Raw genomic sequence first — 26,007 nt, 5'->3', positions numbered from 1 at the left:
TAATGCTGAGGAGAGAGAGATCACGACATTCAAAACAGAAAATGCATGAAGGTGCTACCGCTTGTGACATGAAATACATTCGATATCTGTGCAATAACTGATTGATAGACATTTCGACAAAAATCGCGCCCCTTCCTAAAGAAAATGCATAAAATTGCTACCGCTCATGGCTTAATCTACGTCCGTGACGTCACGGCGTTGCGTGCGCAATAATTGCCCTACGATCGACTCCCGCGCATAATGGCGACTTTCGCCGTTGTTTTGAGACCAAATTATTGCGATTAAAGTTACTGTTGTCTATGCTACTGTGCTTTGATGTGCTTGTTTGATTTAAAAACGAATGATGAAGAATGAATGAAGTAGTTTTTTTTTTTTTTTACCTATGTCTTAACCTTGCGGAGCCTGGTAATGTCACCAGGCTCCGGTAATGGCATCTTTTTCAGAAAGGTAAAAAAAAAAAAATTAAAATTTAATCTGTTTATTTCTAAGAAACGTACATGCATTTATGCATGCAGGATCTGCTCCCCTTGAGTTTGGGCTTGTATTTTTTATGGATTGTAAGCATCACAATGAATAACATTCTGTATATATAGCCTTATACTGATCGTAGCTCATCTGTGCATGGGCTTAACGAATGTCAACGGTAAACGTCAGATTTGGCGGCACTTCACTTTTTAGGTTATAAGAGTTTTTGTACGGATTGTAACTACTGATAGTAGATGATTAATGATTTGATTAATGTTATATTCCTGATTATTATTTGACACTGTAATTGAAGCAATCAATGTAATAAAGCAAATGTAGCTGATGGAAGCAGTGGTTTAAATGATAAACCCCCATACCGGAGCTCGAGGGCCACGGACATGCCCTCACATGAAACTGGAAGCAATAGATTAAATGATGGAACCCCGTGACTGAGCTCTTGAGCCTTGGCTTGGCTCACAGGATGTTGTGGCTCTACATTGAGCACTCTAAACCTACTCGTCTTTATGTTTAAACTAGCTTTTGCCCGCGGCTTCGCTCGCGTTAGAAAGAGACAAAATGTAGTCTATGTCAGTCTCCATCCTTTCATATGTTATTTGATGTCTGAATTTTATGTTTATTTTAAATATTTTTTGACGATTTTTAATGTTTAAATTCTGTGCTTTTATGTTTATTGTAATGTATAGGTAATCATATCTATGGGTCATTTGCCTGAAATAAAGTTATTGAATTGAATTGAATTAAAATCTGAGCCGACCGGTAGGGTGTCCAGAAGTCTAGCAGCATTGCCGCGCTGAACGGCAATGGCAATGCCGATGCGCTGGGCAAGCTTTGCCCCAGCCCTCTGGTCACCCGACGCGTCTATAAGACCTTTAGCAAACTCCTTAAAAATGCCGTCTGCGCCCTGACCCCACGGCCCAAGCGTCTCCACGCCAAACGGCTCAAACATGTAGCCGACGTTTATAATTGAATATTACCTATAAAAAAATTAAAGTAGGTAACAAAATTATAAAAGATTTTTTTACAGGTGTGAAACAGCAAGGCATGGCTTACATGGCTAAGATAAACGGCTGTCTATCTTTTGTCACCGGTTTTCAAACGTACGAAAGTGACGCATGATATGACAAGTGTCAAAAACACGACCATGATACGGCCACAGTACTTTATTTCACAAAATTAGTGATATAGGTGGATTTTTAATTGCTATACTTATAATATTGTAAAGTACTACTGTACATAGGGGACCAAAAGTTATCAACTTCATACCTATTATTATCCTAATGTATTTTTTAGATTTTAAATTATACACATACCTACAAGATTTTCTCCTCTGCAAGGCACTCGCGATTCACACCTACAACCCCCAGTCGCTACTCGCACTCAGAAATGAACCCGCCCCTCCTACTCGAACCCGAGTAGCGGCCAACGCTGGAAAACGGCGGAAAATCGAGAAAAGCGACACGCAGCGCCATCTGTTGCGGAGCGGCGGGAAACGGGCATTTTCAGGGGAGGAAACTTTAAATACAGGGTTTGTTTTGTTTTGTTCAATGTAGTATTATTATGATTTTAAATTGTACCTAATCATTGAGATAGGTAGTTGTCTGTACGATAGCTGCTAATTGTTTTCGGGTTTCAAAAACTAAATATTTAGAGCATATTACGACTTTATTTAAGCCGATGAGGTAAAAGAATTGGAGTTTTGATGTAGGTACCTATAAATCTTGTTTTTTTTTTTTGTTTTTAAGAGTTCGGCATAGATAGGTAGGTATTATTAGGCACAAGTCTGTACATTTTCTTGAGCAAATTGTCATTTTTGTTCCACCCCGAATGAAACTCTGAAAAAGTTAAAAAAAGGTTACCTTTAGCAAAAAAAGATGTTATTATCATACGAAAAAATCAACAACGGAATGAAATCGGAATATCAATAGCAAAACCCTCAGAAGATTCAAATAGGTTTCGATAAATAGCTTTAAACTTAGCGTTGAAAATTACATCGAAACGAAAATATTTTTTGACATTATAAAATATAATTAAACCAACATTTATCTCAAATTAACGGACAGATAAAAAAATTATAATATTAAATTAAACAAAAAATACAACCATACAAACCCACCCAATCACTAAAACCTAAGTTTCAATAAGGTAAGACACCTGATAATGGACCCTAGCCAGAGATCGCGAACCCTAGTAACCGAATTTCGGATCGACGCGAGCGAAACAAAAACTGACCTACATCGCGCCCTCCGTTCAGCCACCCTGCCGTCTTACCCCTGCATTTCCCTTTCAAGGTGAATATTGCATCTACTATCTAATCAATACTTATACAATGCATTCGAAAAGGCTAAGTAGAATGGAGTAAAAATATTTTTTTTTTAATTTTTAGGTTAGGAAATTTTATCCGCGTGTTTTTATAACATAAAAAGTAAGCGGTTAGCGTTCCCAACGTCCCATTTACGAGCTAAGTGGATGTAAACATCCCGATACAATGTAAATAGTGGCCGTCCAAGGAGTCGATCGCGCCGCAAAAAAAGCGCATCCTATTATCGACTACAACAAAAGGACTTGCAGCGATACCTAAGTACACATCTCGATTCATCGTCTCGACTCGAATCGGCGAACCGATGCCATTGGCGCGCCCCTCTGTCGCCGCGCGGGAGCGGGATGGAGGTAGGGTTTTGGAGGAAGGGGGACAAGGAGGTTGATAGTCATCTTAGCTGCCGAGTGGCGTCCCACTGGGCGGGGCCGCGTCAAGGAGTGAGCCTCAGATGCGCACAGTTGGAGGGGCTTCGCTCGGCCGAAGGATCGCACTGCAGTCGAGCCCCGCGCCGACCGCGAGCGCACGTCCAGCGCCGTGCCCGCGACTTACGTAACAACTAATCGGATCGAACCTTCCGATTAATCAATCGTGATCGTCAACTATCGATAATTTGTGCACCGATTATTTTTTTATCATTTTTCGCGCGCCGAAACAAGTGAACTTGATTGTGTACTTTGTGTTGTTTTTGTTTTCACGCTTTATTTTTGGGCGTATATGAACAGTGTTTTGAATCAGACTAAGTGTGGGAACAACTGTTTTTCGGACTCTATATTGTCCTGTGATTTTATTGACATAAAACATGGTGATATGTGGACATATGGTGGTGTTTTCTAAGTGATAACAACACCTGACTTGACACTAATGTAAGTGTTAGTTTGTAGATTGTTGGTGATGTCTTGTGAAGTGTAGGAAATCTGTGATATTTTTCCAAATGGATCAAGCCAAATAATTAACAATAAAAATTTCAACTCGGATTCGGAAAATTGTGCTAAGTGTTTAGGTCTTAAGTACTTATAGGTAATAGACACCTATAAAAATCTGATTGCAGAATTTCATCAAACTCGATTTTGCAACAGTCTAATAAGACAGAAACAATATTCTAGTTGGAACTCTACAAAACATATTTTCAAATTGATTGTACAAAAAAAAATCTTTACAGATTTGTAGGTGATTGAACTAAATATTTAAGTAGGTTATGAATATAAAAATTGAAAAAAAAAACAAGAAAATATAAAAAATGTACTTAGACTAAATTACCATAAAGATCTTTAGGTACTTGTAATATTTACCAGCAAAGGAACCAAAATAGTGTATCACTTATTATGATTATTATCAAGCCGGAAAAATCTAATTTTACTTTAATCCGAATTCTGCTATTTCCAAATAACCGGAAAAATAGTAAAATCTCTCTCAAACCAATCATAAGTACACCACTAACAAAATCAATCGTTTAAATCATTCCAAATAATTTAGCTCAATTACCGCATTTTTGCCAAGCGGCGGCGGCTCGGCGGAGCGGGCCGTGATTGATCGGTGTCGAACCGCTTACCGGTGCGTTTACCCTAATCCACCGGCATTTTTGGTATTCCACAGATATTCGCACTCAATTGAACAATGTGCCAATCCGTTATTGCACTTGAAATGCTTGAATGTAGAAGTAGAAAAAAGAGAAATACAATGTAGAAGTTATCATTAAATACCTATATCAGGTAGATGGTTGGAAATCTATGTATACCTTCATGGAAAGAAATGTTTGATTACGGAAATGTATGTTTATTAGAATATATACTCGTACATATTGCACTTGAAATACTATAATGTAGAAATAGAAAAAAATATATATATAATAATGTAAATGTAATAATTATACACATAGTTGCACATCTATATATGGAAAGATATGTCTGATTTGTAAATATTTTGTTGCTACTTAGACAAATGGGGCTTCGTAACTACTATGTGTTTGTATTTGTAACCTTAAAAAAATAATTTTAGAATGTTGAACAAAACTCGGTATTTATCTCATTGTTTTAAGAATCATTTGATACACAATGAACGAGTACCTAAAGGTAATAAAATAATATAAAATAAATCAATACAATAGCGGTATTATGTAGAAAAATATTCGTAAGTTGTCTTATAGTAAGTAGGTCAATCATGTAAGAATAATTTTATAAAACTCTCAGGTGTGTCATCGATTTAAATAAATTAAAATAGAAATATAAAGTAAAATTCAATTTGTGATTGCAAAACGCAAGTTGTAAACAAAAAAGAATTACATAAATCAATGCTAGCCGGGTAAAATACTACTTATATTTTCAAATAAGACCGCTTATTACTTAGATACCTTGAAATAAAATGTACACCGGCACCGTTTACTGTGACTCACAAAATATACTCAAAACTGTTTTGTTTATTTTTTTATTGAGTCCGCGTTTGTTTGGGTTCACGTTCTGCGTTCCACACTTGTATAACATAAATAAATCAGAAGCTGGGATGATCAACATAGTTCCGACTCAAGAATTCTTGTGTTTTTATGCAATTTTAATTTATCTTCTCGTAGTTACCAAAGGTATCATAATTTTCTAAGTAGGTCAAAGTTTTATTGTATTTTATTTAAATAATTAAACTACACACCTATTATTTTACAAATAAAAACTTATTTTATTCTAAGACGTAAATAGTACCTACCTAGCTCGTCGTAGCAAACACTTTGAATAAATATGGGTACAGTGGGTATAAATGGCGTGTAAAGAAAAGCAAAAACAATTATTGTCTAGGTCACAATTTTTCAGTCATAAAATCGATATCATATCAGATTTCTGTACAAAAAACTTTTCCTGATAAGTACAAAAAAAAAACAAGAAAATTATCACAGGTAACAGTCATAATTCCAAAAAGAATTATTATAGGTCACAAAAAATTATTCACTCATAAAATCGATATCTCTCAGACATGTAAAAAAAAAGTCATAAAAAAAGGAAAAACAAGAAAAATATCACAGATAACACTTACAATTCCAAAGCACGCAGTCCCTTGTACTTAGTGTAATGGGCCCCGCACAGGTGGCGCTGGGGAGACTTGACCTCAACTTCGGGAACTAGCGAACTTCTCAAGTGCTTTGGACATATTAGGACAACTGATAATCCTTTTGTTTTTTGGCTTGTAATTTGTAGTGAGACATTTATTTTTATTATTTTTAGTAATAGGAATCGTAGTAATTGTAGTTAAATGTTAGCCTATAGAGGTACATTTATTTTGTTTGTTTTTCGTCTTTGTTGTTTCTTGGCGGAAAAACACCTGGCCTATTGGTATGCACGTTTGTTTTTTAATCAAAAAATGGCGAAATAAAACAAAAGTACTTATCTCATTTAAAAAAATATTTTAAATGAGATAAGTACTTATGTTTTTTTTCGCCATTTTTTTTTGCATATGCCATTTACGAAAATCTTATCAATTATCATTGTAATTCTTAAAATAGTGGGTTCGATTCCTCTTTCCACTATCGTTGTCTCGCACCTTAATTAACATCTATTAAATTCGCATAAATACTCCGCTTCAATTAACGTGTATTTATAACGATAAAAACTGCGATAAAAAATTCAACACAATTTTTCACCCTTTGCGTCTGTCGATTATAAAAAGTTTGATCGTGACATAAATTTGCGTGACGATAAAAAAAGTGTATAATTAATTTAATTTGCAATTAATCGTCTATTGAGTTCAACCGGTTCTTATGGCCGATAATTATTTTTAATGTACATAAATATCGTATTTTTAGTTTACAAAAATATGAAAAGTGAGAACAAACAATTAAGCCAAGTACCTATGCATGTACTTTTTTTTTTCAATGAAAACAAAAGCTTTTGGACAAGTTCTTAAATTAGATTAGATATAAAAACAATTTGTTTTATACTCATGTACTTATCTACAACGAAATATCCCAATAACGAACAGGTTATTTGGTTTAACAATAGTTTCAAGAATAAAGTCGATATTTTGCCAGGTTCCTATAATTTCTTTTTTTTTCTCCTTTTTATAAAACAAAAAAAGAAGAAATGTCCGCTAAAGGTGCATTTACCCTACATTTAATCTGCTACAGAGATCGATAACGTTCCTAATAGTCTTTAATACCGTGCGACTTGTATTGTTGCATGTTTTACTACTACTAATACGGAGTGTATGCATGTCTGTTCTATTAATAGCCTGAACTGAACGCTGAGGTTTATTTTAAAACAGTTTAAATGCAGTTTGTTTATTAAATGGCTTGAAATATGAATTTGATTGAGTTTGTAGAAGGCAAGAAATATTTAGAAATATATTTATTTATTGTTGTTAGTAGTTAGTACCTAGTAGTAGGTGGTAGTAGTAGAATGTAGCTAATATGAACAGGCATCTTCTGGACGAGCTCACTCCATCTTAGGCCACGTCTTTGCCTTAGGCTAGTCTGTGGTCAAGAGTAAGCCCATTTATAATTAAGAAAAAAATATATATATGTAGGTTTGTATATCTATACGTACTTATAGCTGTATACTTCAAATAAATACAAATCATTACTATCATAACAAAACTATAAAATATTATTATAATTTTAATGTTTGTATAAATCCGTTTCTATTTTACAAGTAACTTACACAATTTGGCATTTTACTTTTCAATAATTATTTTATCCTTTCAACTTTTTTTATTTTGCCATAAATAAAAAACTATAACGTAGTATTTGCCAAAAATAAAAATAAAAACTATGTAGTATATTTTCTATAATGTAAGCACGTTACATTATTGAGTAATTTAAGTAGTGTTGCTTCAGAAAGATTATTAATATTTTATACAAAACAAAAATAGCTTAGTAAATTCAATCTCTGAGTAAACCCGCGGGCAAATGCTAGTTACGTAAGTACGACCAATACGGTAATATTCTATTGTTAAGTAGTCGATGACTGAGAGAGAATGCGTGACACGTACAAACCGATAGTTTTCAGAATAATGCGATTAGCATTATTAGCCTAATCATACAATGGTTAATTATTTGAGTATGTGCCGCAAAAAGTGTTCGCACGACGCGCGATGTGTGATCTTCGGAACTTTTTATCTGAGGCAAATAAGTGTAGTTAGTAAGATGTTAATGTAGGCTATGTTACATGCTAACGTTGATTTTTTACATAAATAAACAAATATGACTGTACTTAAATTTCATAAGAACCTATTTAGTCTTTTTCGATATTTTAATTACGAGAGAATAAGGAGGAAATATAAATTGAACCTTAATTAATAAATCACAAATTAATATTAAAATTATATTTAATAAAATTCGTTGAAACTGAAAAAAATTAACACTACATCACCTACATAATATCTACAAAACACAATGAAAGATCCAGTTTTTGCCTTTGAGAGTAACATTAATAAAAAAATTGCATAAAATAAGTCACCATACCTAGTGAAAAAATATAGGTGATGGCTTTCTTTTCTTAAAATATTAAAAACGTGTAGATAGACTGCTAAGTAAAAAAAAGTGATCGGGTTCGATACCCGGCCTAAATCTTTTTTTGCTAATATTTTACAGCATACAATAAATAATGGAACTACTGGACTGAAACGGACTTGATCGTTTTTACACAAATACGTTTTACAGCGACCATATTTCAATTTAACGATCATAGACGTTGTTAATAGAAAACACAGACTCAGACAACGGTCGTACATGATAATAATTTTAATTATTTTATTTAAGGTTCACCAACAGGTTCCAAAGTAACAACCATTTCAGAAAAAAGCTAATGAATAAGTGGTTCTAATAATTAATCAATAAATTGCACAAGTTTTAAAGTTATACAACAATAAATAAAATGATCACATCATAAATTTAAAAAAATAAACTCCTATGAAAAGCTAATAAAATCAAATACATTATGTTGCAAAAAAAAAATTAACAAAAATTAGAAAGTTAAAATTTCAGAAGTGTCAAAACATGAAAAATAGAAATTAGAAACTTTTTTAGTTATTTGTGAGTGCCTCTGCCGTTTTGATATATCTGATAGGTACTGATTATAGAAACTTAAACTCAAACTATGATACAAACCTAGATATCAATGCGTTCATAATATCTGCTTTATAATCTTTATCTCATTATTATTAGTCATAGTATGCCGGTGTATATCGGTCAGATTCGCATATAATATAAGATAAGAATTACGTCAACATCCGGCGGGTCAGGTTTAGAGGAAGATGGAACGCACTTTAGTTATAACTGTATTATATTACTAATATCTGGGCGACGGTTCTATTTTATTGTATCACGTCTTTAGATAAAAAAAAACTCTTATAAATACAAAAAAAATACTTAATTTCCAGCCGGGATACGAAACCCTGACACCTGCGATCGGTCTGCGAACATTAGACCGACCTCGTACGACTGAGCTACGCGGAGCCGACGCGTGGTCGGCGAAATTAACGATCATATTTTACGTTTACTAACGCGAAAGATAAACGCATGAAAACTCGAAAATTCGTGTTTTCCGGGATCTAAGGCCACGCTAGATCAATTTTTTCACCCCCGAAAACCGCACATAACAAATTTCAGCGAAATTGTTAGAGCGGTTTCCGAGATAGTCGGTATATATATACAAATATAAATAAATAAATAAAGGTATAAGATATACTTTCAAGTACGGCACAGATATAAGTAGATAGGCTACTACTAAACTCTTTATTGATATTGCAACGTAAAAATAGAGTTACATATTTTTTAAGGAAAATTATAATAAAAAGTAAATACGTCGGTTACTGTTACATGTTCAATGTTCATATATTTTTTTTTATTCTTTATCTTATTTTCTGAAATCATATACTTAAACGTAATTAAGACATTTAAAAGTAACCAAGTTAATGACTTCAAATCTCTTTGCAATATTTTTTTCTAAAAAACCTATTAAAAAAAAAAAATAATAATTATGTTCTTTCTAATCTACATTCAGAAATTCACCCTAAATTAACATATATTATGTATAATGGTCGATTATCGATGCTTAGTATCAACAACACAAGCCTTAAAAGTATTCCATAATATGTATTTATTCAGGTATCTTATAGCTTGACAACAACTATAATAATTAACGCGTTTCTGCATTTTTAATATTACGTCACATGTGCACTTATGTGATTTATCATTACGTCACTCTATTCCGTATCATTATAATAATGTAATTGACCTAATAATATATTACATCATTTATATTTTTCCAGGTTTTTATGTCAAGTTTACTATAAAACCTCATCGGAGCCCCACATTCCAAACTCATTTATAAATTGGACACTTGTATTGATGAAAATCAAATATCGCGGTTTGGTTACATTATTATGTAATATTTTGTAGTTATAACTATAAATGATTAATTTATACCTATACCTAATCAATAGTAGATGACAAGCAATAATAAAAAAACACAAAGTCAACACTTTCAAGTCATAACAAGTGCAGATTATATAAGTAATAAGTACTTATAGAGGTATACCTCATATCGTCACTACTTTTAAAAAAAACTTGTATCTTCGTCTGTCAATGAAAAGAAAATTGTAGTAAGTATGTATGGAATGCATATAGACTTACTGCGTTTTAACTTTGAGGAACAGCGTGAGATACGAGATTTTTTTAAAGTAGTGACGATATGCTTAACAGATAGATACGTACAAAAAGACAGATAACAGTTTTTTTTGGATATCTACTGCAGCTGCATTACAGTTGCAGCATATGATCATCCTCCTTGAATTATCCTGTCATGAATGACAGGCTCAGCGAAGCCTGGTATCCGCTTTGACAACTAATCCCAAGATTTGACTTAGGCAATAGTTTTACAAAATCGACTGCCATTTAACCTTCCAACCTGAAGAGTAACTTGGATTCATTGGGATTAGTCCGATTTCTCCACAATCTTTTCCTTCACCGAAAAGCGACTGGCAAATGACATTTCCCACATAATTTCCGAAAAACTATTTGTTTTTACTGTTATAGCATAATTGTAATACATATTGTTATTATATTCCCTGTAATTATTTAATCAATTTGAGAAAAATAAAAAGATTTTATTTTAATTTGAGAAAACTAAAAAAATATACTTTTTGCTTAATAATAAAAAAGTATATTTTAAGTTTTCTGTTAACCCCTTAATTTGACAAGAGTGACACTAAAACTTACAGTTTCATGTGCTCTGCCTACCCTACCCATGTGTGTATGATTACCCATGTGTGTGTTATGTGTGTATAATTTCAGAATTGCTTGAATAAATTACCTAAATTTTGTTAACGATTCGACTTTTCGTGATATGGCTTATAATTAATATGATATAAGATGCAAACAAATCCCCTAACCGTAAGCAATTACTATCACAAATGGACCCCTTTAACCTAAGGGGTTGAAAATTCGTTGCTGATCTTAAGATTGTAATGCACTCTTTTCATAAACATATGAAGGTTGAACCCGTCCCATCGGAAATACCATTGACAGTTAATATTTATCTCAAAGGAAGTCGAACCATAATTACCGCCTTGTTTATGCCTACAATTTCCAAGAAAATATTAAAAACACTATCAAGCGAAAAAACCGTCTCAAGTTACTATCCTTATCGGCTAAAATGAGTCTTTGGCATATTTTCTCACGGTAGGCGTACTGGATTTTGAACTGTATGTATTTGTAGTAAGGTGTAGAGTTGAGATGGTTGGGAATAATAGTTCGTTTTTTGGTGCAATTGATAAGATGCAGCGGGAAAGTCGAACGTCAGCAAGTGGGACCCCTTTCTTTCCCATAAACTTTTTGGTCAGAATTTCGTTAGTCATAAGTTGTTATTCATATATTTTGTGGTCATAAACATCACTAGTCATAATTTTTGTTACGAATAATGCTTAATGGTACTAACATTAACAACCCATAATATTGGATGCCATAACCTTAAAAGTCATAAAGTTGATGAGTATAAAATTGAAAGGCATAACAATAATTATCCAGAAATATTACTAGGCATATTTTTTGAAGCCCTACTGATTGTTCTGCATACAGTTTTAAGGCATAAACCTCATAAGTCATAATCTTTGTTAATATTATAGAATACTATAGAATACTATAATCTTAGAATCAAGAAAGTTGATGAATATAACATTTAAAACGGATCCCTTTGTTAGCCAGATTATCATTAGTCATAATTCTGAAACGGTTTCATTAGGGTCACCTATAGATAGGTTAGGTTAGGTTTGTTTTATGGCAATCCAGAAAAGTTACGCGTTTTTGAGAAAAACCAAATTATGACTAACGAAAATGTGGACAATCGATACATTATACCTTATGACTTTATTGCACATTATTGGTAGTCCGCATTTACCTCGCGTCCATTAGAACGGAAATAGGACCCCTGCCCCCTTCTACTCGTTGACGAAGCCGAATACTACAAAAATCAGCATGCAAAGGAAGAAATGGCGGGAAAATCAGTGAGCTCATTGAGTATTTTAATCCTCATTTCTCAGCTAGATTCGCTAGTTACCTTGTGTCATTCAGAGCAAAAATAGGAGCCCCGCATAGCGAGGCTCCGTCGAATCGCTGGCGGGGCCTAATACTTTTAAAAGCAACATGAAAAAATAAAACACATAACATGTAAAAGACGAAATGGCGGGAAAATCAGTGAGCCCAACGAGAAAATTTTCATTTCTCGGGTAGGTTCGTTAGTTACCTTGTGTCATTCAGAGCAAAAATAGGAGACCCGCATAGCGGGGCTCCGTCGAATCGCTGGCGGGGCCTAATATTCTTAAAAGCGACATGAAAAAATTAAACACATAACATGTAAAAGACGAAATGGCGGGAAAATCAGTGAGCCCAACGAGAAAATTTTCATTTCTCGGGTAGGTTCGTTAGTTACCTTGTGTGTACCAGACAGACAGACAGTTGACTACGGAACCCCAAAAAAGTATCTTCTGTGAAAAACTAAATTATGACTAACGATAGTGAACACGAACAAACATTATGACTTCAAACTTAATGAAAAATAATATAGATCCCATTGAATGTTATGATTAAAGTTAATGTGGACAGTAATCATTATTACTTGCGAAAATATACTTTACGACAATTATGACAAACATGTTTATTGCTTTCAACATTATGTCCATAATACAAAATGCAATTTGATTATTATGCCAAACAATGTTTATGACTAACAATAATGATGACTTGCAAAAATCTGACCTCCAATTTCTGACATTCAACTTTATGACTAATGATAATATGACTATTAAAAATTATGACTAACAACGTTATGGATTGTAAAAATCGGACTAAAAAAATTATGGGAACCAATAGAGACCCTCAGCAAGTATTACGAGAAATTCCTAATTTTCGCACTAAACGTTGGAATTGCTACAATACATATAAGGTGCATTAGGGTAATTCCGAATGACAGAAATGCTCTGGTAATTCCGAAAGGGGAGTCTTGATATGATGGAAATAATGGTGATTTTTATGTACGACTTTCGTAATTAGACGACTTTCGGAATTACCCTAATGCACCTTAGCGATAATTTTCCGCACTCGTACGGCAAAGAACACTTTCCGTATCTGTAGGACCAGCCTTTATGTACCTACTGTGAAATATTGTATGATGTATGATACATTATTGCAAATAAGTCATTTGAAGCTAATGACGATTAATTCAAATTCAAGCACGACCGAATGTGTTTTCTCTTCGTCGCTCTTGTATTGTAATATAGGTACTATAACAATGGGGTGAGTTTAAACCCGTATGTATATATAAAAAAAAATCGATAAACGAGTGGCGATAAATAAGAGCAAAGTGTACGGTGTATCGTACATCTTTTACATATGGCTCCTTGAAGTTTCAACCAGACAAGAGATGTACTGCTTTGCGAACTAACGTGGAAATAACCTAAGCACAAAATTAAAATTTTGAAGAAACCCCCGACATAGTGGACCGATTTTCATGAAACATGGCTAAGAACACTCCCGACTAACTCAGCTTTAAAACAAAAAAAAACCGGCCAAGAGCGTGTCGGGCCACGCTCAGTGTAGGGTTCCGTAGTTTTCCGTATTTTTCTAAAAAACTACTAAACCTATCAAGTTCAAAACAATTTTCCTAGAAAGTATTTATAAAGTTCTACTTTTGTGATTTTTTTCATATTTTTTAAACATATGGTTCAAAAGTTAGAAGGGGGGGGACGCACTTTTTTTTCCTTTACGAGAGATTATTTCCGAAAATATTAATATTACCAAAAAACGATCTTAGTAAACCCTTATTCATTTTTAAATACCTATCCAACAATATATCACACGTTGGGATTGGATTGAAAAAAAATATCAGCCCCCACTTTACATGTAGGGGGGGTACCCTAATAAAACATTTTTTTCCATTTTTTATTTTTGCACTTTGTTGGCGTGATTGATTTACATATTGGTACCAAATTTCAGCTTTCTAGTGCTAACGGTTACTGAGATTATCCGCGGACGGACGGACGGACGGACGGACGGACGGACAGACAGACATGGCGAAACTATAAGGGTTCCTAGTTGACTACGGAACCCTAAAAACTAAATATAAATCAGTTCATCCGTTCGGGAGCTACTATGCCACAGACAGACACACACAGACAGACAGTCACGTCAAACTTATAACACCCCTTCGTTTTTGCGTCGGGGGTTAAAAAACACCATCTGTACAGAAAACTATTTTTTCCCCGCCCACGCTTATGCCTTAAACCACACGGTGTAGTATATCAAAGTATTGCTAACATAAACAATTCATAACGGCCAATCAATTGATGGTGTCGCTTACTCAATGGACTCACGTGACCGAGTGTGCTGATACTGCTGATCTACTATAGTGTTTTGTAGATCTTTCGAGAATGTGGAGATATTAAATAGTTTTTTTAGCATAAAGCTTTAAAAAAGCTTCATGGTTTAAGTACTTAAGTTTGCACGAAAAATACTGAAAAGTTGCAAAGTTATATTTTAAAGTAATATACATTTGCACCCGTGTCTAACACAAAACATTTCCTCACACACAAAAAAGCAAGTATAACGCAAAAAAAGTACAGCGTAAAACTGGTAAATCATCTTCATTCCTAGATTCACCCACTTTTATCAATTTCGAAGCAGAAAATTTTACTTTCTATATTTTATGCAAGGTCAAATTACTTTATCCGCTAGTGGATAAAGGATAAAACACGTGTTTCCGTGCTAGTGAAGGAGAAAGTGTCTTTACTGGATGTGTAGGTTCTAAGACTCGTCTGGTTGGCCCGACATTAATTGTAAATAATATATGTTTGTGTCATTTGACGCCATAATGTATACCTAATTGTTTGACCAAACATTCCGTTTTAAAGATACCTACATGATTTCAGAATTTTCTTCATTAGGTATTCATATAGATTTTTTTTGTAACTTTTCTCAGTCATTCAAATACCTTTTCGGCACCAAACCGTTCATTAATACTTAATAATTTCATTAAAAACTTCATCAAAATCATTCCCACATGGCCATAATCGAAACAAATCGATTCCAGCTACCGATCACTCGATACCAAAACGACTCGACCTCTCACACCCAACCGATTCCACCAAATCTGAGCTCAAGAACTGCTTTAAAAAAAATAAAAGATCCTCCAGGCGCCATCGGATATATCTAAACGGCCGAGGCGCGCAATATATGTAGACAAGCCTTTACAATAGAAGCGTGTTAGATATTTCTGAACACCTTGTCCGCTCCGATATATCTGACTGGCGACTGTCGATTAACATTCGGGTCGCACATGTTTCGATAGAATGAGATAGCTGTATAAATAGAAAGAGATCGATTGTTTTTTTTTGCCACATGTGTTCAAATAAGCCGAATTGGATTTTGTGTCGTTTTTTGGGTAAAGGGTTTGTTTGCCACTGTTTATTGTTTCTATTGAATTTTTAGTCGAGTCACATCGGCTTTTTAACGTTGGTCAACAACCGTTCAATGGTAAACAAATAATGAAGCTTAAGGATGCTGGTGACTTTAGAGGGAAAAAATATCAAACTAATGAAATTACTCGAAAGCAAATTAACAAAATTATATTATTTTTTGAATATTGATAATTTGACAATACGATACCTATGTATACTCTGTCAACCAAGTCTGTCAGTAAATAAGAACAAAGAAAACTATATGTATCCTTTTCTTTTGGGGTGCTAGAGAAAAGGTTACCTATAGTTTTCTTAGTTCTTATTTACTGACAAACTTGTTTGACAGAATATAGTTAAATATTCAATGACAGTGATTGAAAGTAAAAGCCAATCTTTACCGAGAGGTAATTCTTTTTATTAATTTTTTTTTCATTATAGTAAATTAAGGTGAATTAGGGTAATTCCGAATGACAGAAATGCTTCGAAAGGGGAATTTTGATATGATGGAAATGGTGACTTTTATGCGACTTTCGAGATTAGACGACTTTGAGAATAACCCTAATGCACCTTAATTAATTTATCAAAATATAGGTACAATCAACAACTGTGAATACAGACAAAGTACCGAAAATATGTATACACACTTTAATATACAAGCAATTAAGTTCTGTTTCTGTATACGTATTTTTAGCACTTTGTCTACACAGCCGTGTTGTTGACAGTACTTATTCTTGATTTCCAGTCTATTTTCTGATATTTTATTTCATGGCCGCTACAAAATTTAGTTTATCTATACGCAAATTAGTACACAATTTCATTTCTGTACAAATTACACATTTGATATCTAAATAATAATTTGACATTACATCACACATCTGGACTCGCGATATACAAGCAATTTCAATAAATGTCAACATTTATACTTGCACAGTAACATCAAAATTAACTGACTATAGATATACCTTATTATTATTAACGTAAAGCTTAATATAAATCAGTTAAATAATCAGACTATAGTATTATGAAGCATTTTGGCAACGTATCAAAATGTATGAGGCATTGGCAGTTGTAATTTTAACAACGTCATATGTCACAAACACCATCGTTTGAAATATAAAGTATACCGCCTTAGGAATAAAGTTGAATTTTCAATAGTTTAAAGTGGTCGTTACGATACATGTTTGAAAATTTATTGTTTATTATTACTAGACGTGTGTATGTGTTTGTGTAAGAGAACTTCTGTCAGTTTTCAGTCAGTTCAGATTATGTTTACAGTTTAATTGACAAGTATTGTTCAATTCGTTCATTCTATTCACTTTGAAACCTCACCCGACGACCGGTCTGGCTCAGTCGGTAGTGACCCTGCCTGCTAAGCCGCGGTCCTGGGTTCGAATCCCGGTAAGGGCATTTATTTGTGTGATGAGCACAGATATTTGTTCCTGAGTCATGGATGTTTTCTATGTATATAAGTATACGTATTTACGTATTTATGTATGTGTGTATGTCGTTGTCTGAGTACCCACAACACAAGCCTTCTTGAGCTTACCGTGGGCCTCAGTCAATCTGTGTAAGAATGTCCTATAATATTTATTTATTTATTTAATATTTATTCGTTCATTCCATTCACATTGAAACCTATCAGTAGCGGCGCTTTTCTAGAACTCGGTTCCTACAAATATTGTACAATAGGTTAGTTTCCTACTAGTCAAATCAGCTTCTTTTGAAGAACTGTCAAAACGATTTGCTAATATGGAATTATATTCTGTCAAACAAGTTTGTCAGTAAATAAGAACTAAGAAAACTATAGGTAACCTTTTCCCTAGCACCCTAAAGAAAAGGATGCATATAGTTTTATTTGTTCTTATTTACTGACAGAGTTGGTTGACAGAGTATAGTATGAAATACTGAGGAGTGACGTCACGGTCAATTCATTTACTTTATATCTTTCTCTTTAACTTATTAAATATAAATTATGTTTAAAAATAACCACTGTCCATATTATAGTATTAATAGTAATAACGAACCGAAAGCCTTAAATAAAATAAAAATGTCTAAATCCATACTAATATTATAAATGTAAAAGTGCGTGTGTCTGTTTGTTTGTCCGTCTTTCACGGTAAAACGGAGCGACGAATTGACGTGATTTTTTAAGTGGAGATAGTTGAAGGGTTAGAAAGTGACATAGACTACTTTTTGTCTCTTTCTAACGCGAGCGAAGCCGCTGGCAAAAGCTAGTACATATATTCCAGTTAATCACCACTAGCCCTAGCGATAGAGTGTCATTTTCATAATGTATTAGTACGAATCGTGTCACAGACTAATTATAGCCCCGCGAGTCACCTGCCGCTCTGTCACTGCGTTTTGATCTATATAGGACTATTTCTATACTGTGACATTATTGATTATCTTTGAAGAACGGAATTTCATCGCTTTGAAGCCAGATTAAGTAGAAACGATTTTTTATGGAACGTCATAGTCTACCAAGGTTTCTTAATATGTAAACATAGTTAAATTACGGCTACTCGCATGTGATACCTATAAGTTTTTTTTATTTTATTTGGTACGCTTGTTAGCGATTACTAAGTTTAATTACAAGTAGCGAGACGTAACCAAAATGCATTAATGCATTTTTCGACTCGTATCGATTCCCATCGATCTGTTTTAATTTATGGCCACTCGTTTCGAACTTCCTCTTTTCCGCACATGTATCGTAATGCACTATTTTTTAATTAAAATTTAAATAAAATTGCTATAAAAATACGACGTTTATATTGACACTGTTTTACTCAAATTATAAGTCATACAAAGCTAGAAGGATTAAACCTACTCAGAATCATTAATCACTTAGGCCCACTTGCACCTACCACTTAACTCAGGGTTAGTTAGGCTGTCAACTCATATTCCATATAAAATGGTGGATTTAACCCGAGGTTAACCCTCCATTTTCGGCGGTGCAAGTGACCCTAAAAAGTTTGATTAAAACAACGCTAAGTACTGTATTTTTCAAAAGTCATTCTAATTTTGAATTACAAATGTGTGTCTTAATTTAAAATCCGTTACTCATTAGAATCGACATGTGCGCCGAAACGAAGGGGAATATTCGATTTTATCTCAAGCATTTGAAAAAAGAACGTCTTTTTTATTTAAAAATGGAACGACGTTTGTGGCGTAATTACTAGTGATGGGGCAGTGTAATTAGAATACATGTATCGATCATTTTGATAATTATCATTCTGCAAAATATATTTTTATATTCGGTATTTTGTAACAACGTAAATAGGTACGTATGAAGTAAATATTAATGTCATATTAAAAGTGTGCCTGATTCTTTCAAAGTTTCTATTTCTACCAGTTTTGACGCTGTTTGTATGAACTTATCCATTAAACAGTCGTACACTTTTAATTAAATTCTACGTCAATACAATATTGGTACTTTCTGTACATGAACAAATATGTTTTTATTCTCATTAATTTCAACCATGTCCCCAAATCAAAGCGCCACAAAAACTTCCCCATCGGACGTCATATTTCGTTCCGCCTCCATCGGAAATGCCGAAAGTGTCATACGTCTTGTCTCATAAGGGGAGACGTCTTTATGCGTCGAATATAGGGTTAATGGAATTCGGATATTCAATAATGTTTGGCAACCATTCTTTTACAAAAAGAGAAAGATAATTTAAACACGTGAAAAAAAATAACTAAAAAAGTTGGGCAGGTTTAAATTTAGAACATTTTCGTGTATGAACATAATATCGAAAGCTAAGACGCTAACGAAAGGTAGGTACTGTAGTTTCTGAATGATACAATGTAAGAAAATTAATACCTATTTATTGGTTTATATGGACAATCGATTGCCTATAAAAATTGAAGCTTCTCAAATTGGGACATTTAAGCTATCTACACCAATATAACTAGGTACCTACTGTACCTAGTCATAGTTTTGGCTGTTAGAATATCAAATTGAAATCTTCTTGTCTAGTTTTCTCAGCTGTAAGTTTACGAGTATTATAAAATAAAATAAAGCAATCACAAGTTCAAATACAAAGTCAACATCAGTTTGTAAACCAAACAAAAAGTACAACAAAAACTAAACGTGTAAACGTCGAAGCCGAAATATGGTTCATTAAAAAAACGGGTGCGAATTCTCCCCACGACCACAAGCTGTGTTCCCGATGTGTAACCTGTGTGCTAATGAGTCGGTATAATAAACTAGAAGACGTTAGTAGAGTTCCATATTTGTTTTCCTAAATTTGGTTATTTTTATATATTTTTAAACAATTTTATTTGTTTCGGTCCCGGGAATCCTACTTAATGCTATTGGTATTACTTGCCTATAACAACACAAAAAATATAGTACTGTTCTATTTTTTGCTATAAACGGTGGCTATATTCTCGAAAGACTATTAGAAACATTTAAAATCATCTATAACCACCTCACCCCACATTCTTCGCCGGCTACCGATCATAAACAAACTTTTTTCTCTCCCTCTTAAAGACATAATTATGTCATCTCACTGTTTTAAGCCCAGGATGATTATAAATCCTCTAATTATTATCCCCAAGAGTGTATCCTGATGTATTTATGTTCATATTAAGCATGTGTCAAAGCTTCTGTATATTTCATTACGTCACACTATGAGAAAGCACTCAAGTTTGAAAAAAGAACGAGGTTGAAATACGAACAATAACAGTTGACACTTATTTCGCACTAGGTGGCGCTAGCAACTGATAAAAGACAAACTTTTCTTGCATGCAACTAAGTAGAACATCGAAACTAATCGAGGAAGTAATAAACAAACAAAACGCAACCATACACTTATTACTTTAGAATCGTAGTCGATTTTCAGTAGCAGCAAAACGAAGTTTACACGCGTATAAAAACTATGGCTTAACGCCGGCCACCTGCCTTTTAATAAAGTAAAAACAAACACGCGACGTATCGAATTGTATCGATAATCGCTCGTAATCGGTTAGTGTCGTGATGCCCGCACGTTAAAAGTGTCATTCGATTGTTATTCGAAAATTGAAATCGTCAATTCAGTTAAGCTGACGTTTATAGCGATCGGGGTTGCGTAAGTGAAAAGGTCAACGGTTGTGTTTGAGTTATGGGAGTAAGAGCCTCCTACGCGGTTTTGGACGTTACGACTTTGACAGATCGTAATTAGTTAGGTATACTTATCAAATTTTAATAAATTACCTTTACCTATACCAACTTTTATCTAGGCGACTTCTGTAATAAGGTAGATCAATCAATATATAGTCAGAATACGACACAACTTTGGTAACGTCCCAATCATATTTTATATATTTAAGAAACGTGCTTCGTTTAGCTTCAAACTTGTTTTGATCATCACATAACTTGCTGCTAATGAGTTTACTTATGATAAGTTTGTGCTAACTTCAGGAAACATTAATGTCCTCCAGTCCGCACAATAACAGAAAGTAAAAAAAACCGAACAAAAACTCGAATGACGTGTGACTTCGTTTGCAAATCAATAGCCTGTTCGACAAAGCACTTAGCACACGTCGAAAAACCACTCGCACCAAAACAAAGCAACAACGAAAATCCATCAATTAAAGAACTGCTACGCTCAAAGGGCACAAACGAAGAACCACAACGAAAATCACGAATACGAAAAAACGAAACCGAATATGACTAATATCGAGCTCAAAGTGCAAAGTCGTCGATAACGCCTCTATGGCAACAAAAGGAGGGAGTTTCGAAAAAGGAACACCGCATTCAAATTTCCGCTTGGAATTCCGTGGAACATTTTAGCGATCTTGATTGTGTATAAATAATTAGTTCTGAAGCCATAAAAAGAACTAAAAGGCATCGATTGGGAGGAAACTAGCGAAGTTTCTGTCACGAAGGTTCCTTCGATGCACAATAGATTTTACTACGTTCGGTATTGACTGTATTGCCATATTTAAAATCGAATTCGGTTTTCGAATCGTGTTTGAATTTGGCCGTTATTCTGTTCACGTTAGGTATATGAATAGCTCTTATCGATTGTAAAGTTATGTTTGTTTTCACGTTTCTTCGGTGTGTTTAAAAAGTTTCGCCCGTGTGAGGGTTCAGGTCGGTTATATTTATGATGGTTATAAAATTGTTTGCGGCATGTTCCTTTCGGTTATTGTCGAGCACCTGTCTTTAAATTTTACTGTCCGAAAATGTTTATCGATATAACGATTACATAAATCTAGATCGTCTAATCAGTAGTGAAATCGAAAATCGATTGTAATAAAGTTGTTTAGAGAATTTAAATTATCGTTTATAGACTCGTTTATTGGGACACATACTATTTATAATATGTCTGAAGCATAAAATAACACTAATTCAACCAAAATAAGCTATAGAGGGAAATATAGTAGGTACACATAATAAATTAACATAATTGGTAAGTTCTCTTTATTAAACTATTCAGTATCCATTTCTTTACTAACCAGAATTTCAGTTTTGAAGATTTTAATAAAAATTCATCAAAGTATTTAGAAAAGGTTAATTTTAGTACTAATTATATTGGTTGTAAAGTGATACGCAAATCGAAAATTGAAATATTAAAAGTACAATAATGTTTTCTGCCAGTTCACAATTATACAATTCTCAATTGTGGCGTAGCCAAGGCAGTCGTTAGCTAAATCTACCATCATTAGCTAGTTGCAAAACAATAACAGTTATGAATACTTAAAATTAATAGAAACGATCCTAAGTGAACCACTCGACACGACAAATTTACAATTCTAATACACTTGTAATTTCGAACGATTTATTTTTGACCGAATTTCGTTTCGACGAAAAATAAAGTTGTTAAGCCCCCTGTCGCGTAATAGGGGTTACACGCGACCGAACTACAAACTTAACTAGAATAAAAAGGAAGCCAAAATAAACTTTATTTTATATGGTGGAAAGTTTTTTACCACGCACAAATAAGTTGGTCGTAGATGTATCGATAAGAAATTCGTATTGACTATGACATCCTTAAAACTATTGTCGTTGAGTTTAAATTTCGAATGTTGTCCGTTCGAATTTTGAACGGCTACTTTGAATTTTTTGCCATTTACAAAAACGTATTAAACTTTCTTGAGACATTAATTTTGTCCATTTATATTTTAGGTGCATGCAAGCATTGGCTTTTTTGTGATATTTATCTGATAAAATATCATTTATACAATCAGCTTCTGTAAACGTCAAATAATTATAACACTCAAGCAAAATTCTCTCAATATTTTTTTATTAAAACAATTTCACTTATTTTTACCTGTCATAATTCACAACAGTAGCACTTCTTATCTTAATGAATTAGTAAATAAATCTTAGTCAAACCATATCGCTTTAAAAACAAATTTTCTTAATAGGACCATAACAGTCACCATAATTTTCACCATATTGTAATATTAAGTTCATTAAATTAAAATCCGAAAAAATGTTACGTTCAGTCATATCACGTTAAAAATGTCATAAATTTCAAATTTCTTAATAGAATTAAAACGGACAGTGTCAATGCTCCCCTTATCAGGGCTAATGAATATTAACTAATAAACTGTGGGTGTTTCTGTCTGTGACTCACTTTAGGGGACTATGTGTGGGGGATAGGTAGATAAAGAAATTTAAAATAATTGAGCTGTTTTTTTTCTTGGAGACTACACATACAACGACATAAAATATAACTGGTAAAAACAAACCTCTTTAATGCATACATGTTATTTATGTTTACTAAATAAGTTTTTAAACGTAATGTACTGAAGCACATCGGCCAAGTGAAAATATTTCAAAATTAAAATATAGTACCGTCAGAAATGTTAAGTTTATGTAGGTACTAAAACTTTTGTCAGCAAATCCTAAAAACATACATATGAATAAAAAAAAATAACGAAAATATTATCTAAACTAAATCTGTGTTCTAAATGTTCTTCTAAGGGCTGGTTTTTCAATCTCCAGATAAATAATATCTGTCAGATAAATGTTAGCTGTCATTGTCATTCATACGTGTGATGAAAAGGATAGTGATAACTTTATCTGGTAGATATATTTATCTGGCGACTGGAAGAAGAACAAAGTGTTCTGATAAGGTACTTACTAACATACCAAATTGAAAAAAAAGACACATAACGAACTGGCCAGTGATGTTCCAACGACATATTATGTAGTCACTGTATGAACTGGCCAGTTAGAATATTTCAACCAAAAAAAAACATCAATGACACTAATAAACTGGCCAGTGATGTGCCAACTACAAAAACTGGCCAGTAAAAGGTAATTAAAAAACCAAAATCGATAGATCGATGGTTCGTGCGGCGTGTAATCCTGTTTGCATATCGCCGCACGAAGCCGCACTTATCATGTTTATTGATTGACACGCCAGTAATTCACCGGTTCAACCCTAGCGGACGATCGTGGGCCGAGGAGTGAGAGGGTAGCGATTCTCCTTGAGAAGAAAAGCAGTGTAAAAAAAAATATGTTCACATATAAAAGTAAATCTTGTTTTTTACTTCAGAATCCTTCATAGAGACACCGTGAAAATCTTAGTCTTTTATAAATATTTTTGGAAATCTTATTTCTCGTTGTCTGCTACGTGCTATAAATTTATTCAAAATATAGGTCTGAACACAACCAACCTCCTTATTTATCACATTATTCATTGTAATATCACAATTTCATGTTCTTTTCACCCCTTTAATGCTAAAAGTGGTCCTGAATCTTGAGTAGATTCATGTGTTCTGTCTTTTGGGTACGCATTTTGGGAACGTATGTTATACGTGAGTGATGCAATTTTAAACTGTTGCCCCCATTATCTTTTCTAATCATTGAAGTCCGCTCTCGCTTCCGCTCACCTTCCGCGCACCTTCCGCGCCGCCCTAAAAACGCAAGTCGCGTTTTACGGCTTTGTTCAGGTGGCAATAACTTAGTTTTTAGGTGTTTCGGCAACATGCGACTGCGAATTATCATTTGTACCAGCCCTGATCGTATCGCGTCTTGACCCCAGTTAGAATTGTACGAATAGTTCGTTTATCAGTGATCGATTTGAATATGCTAGTGGGGGTGGGTAAACTGGGGTGGGTAATATATTGTTGTAATTATGAGGTCTATCGTTCAGGCGGCACGCAATGGTTACTGACACTGAGGTGATTTGATATAAGAATAATGGTAATTTTTTTCAATTTTACGTCAAGAATAATTGTGAAAATGAATTGAAGTGCTTGACAATGTTCAGTATTAACATAATTATACGACAACATGTATATCTTTATTGTTTTCAACGACAACACGCGAAGGAATATCAAAATTGAAGTAAAGTAATAGTATTTCAATACTTGACACGCAGATCAGTTAGTTTTGCTTTTGTTTCTGGCAAAATACCGGCTTCTAACGTTCATGGTGACCTGACATAGAGCGACTGACTATCAAAAAATGACTAGTTCAGACAACGCAAAAACGACAAAGACCGTTCAAAACCCAACATGCAAATCGATACAAACTCAAATTACTGTTTCTTTCAAAACTTGACACGCGAATCAATCGATACGAACCAAATTAGTCTTTCTTTCTTTGCAGCACAATAGCGAACGACCGTTCACACGCAAGGTCCTCTGCCAGTTGTATTTCCTTTCAGGCTGTAAAATGCCCCCAGAACCCTAAAGTACCGAGAGTTACTTGACTTATAGAATTTCAATTACAGAACATAACTAGCACGCCTAAAGCAAAAGCAAAATTCTTTCTTCGCTTCGCACAAATCCAAAAGTCCTTTACCAGTTTAATGACGTGCCGTTTGGACTGCCAAATGCCCCTGCAGCTCTAATACGAATGAGCCTTTCTTTCTTTGCAGGGCACAATAACGAACAAACCTTAGTCCTGCCAGTACATTGGCCAGTGGCCGTGAAATGCGCCTGCAGCCCTGATGCACCCGACGGGGGCTAGCCTGGCACCGGAGGCCGAGGTGCAAGCTATGCACTCGATGGACTGGTTGTTCAAGAAGGAAAGGATATATCTGCTGGCGCAGTTTTGGCAACAGGTAACTTAGTGAAGACTTTTAATAAAGTGGGGTTGAGAAAAAACACATATTTCCGCTTTGTTACAATCTGCTGCTATTTTTTTAAATATAAAATCGATAATTAAAGTAGTAGGACAATTATTGGTTAATAAGTTGATCTTGATGCGCGTGTCTCTCGCTCTACGCCATTTATACCTATCCTAGATAGTCTCATCCAGAAATTCATGCAATCTTCCGAATATCATCCACCCTTGAGGCCTTGATGCACTCTTTTCATCCAAAAAAGGTCAC

The 26,007-nt window shown here is 34.1% G+C and overlaps 1 protein-coding gene across 1 annotated transcript in view; it reads left to right on the top strand.

Annotated features, from left to right (window-relative positions):
* The first annotated feature begins 3,287 nt into the window (after positions 1-3,287).
* Positions 3,288-26,007, top strand: part of LOC125236403 (homeobox protein cut-like) — a 106,011-nt gene continuing 83,291 nt past the window's right edge. The window contains exons 1-2 of the mRNA XM_048143193.1: positions 3,288-3,666; positions 25,552-25,737. Of these exons, the coding sequence (XP_047999150.1) occupies positions 25,624-25,737 (114 nt within the window). The 5' untranslated portion in view covers positions 3,288-3,666; positions 25,552-25,623. The remainder of the gene's footprint in view (positions 3,667-25,551; positions 25,738-26,007) is intronic.

The sequence above is a fragment of the Leguminivora glycinivorella genome, chromosome 19, assembly GCF_023078275.1.
Source record: "Leguminivora glycinivorella isolate SPB_JAAS2020 chromosome 19, LegGlyc_1.1, whole genome shotgun sequence".
Classification (NCBI taxonomy): domain Eukaryota; kingdom Metazoa; phylum Arthropoda; class Insecta; order Lepidoptera; family Tortricidae; genus Leguminivora; species Leguminivora glycinivorella.
This window is presented reverse-complemented; position numbering and strand designations above follow the sequence as displayed.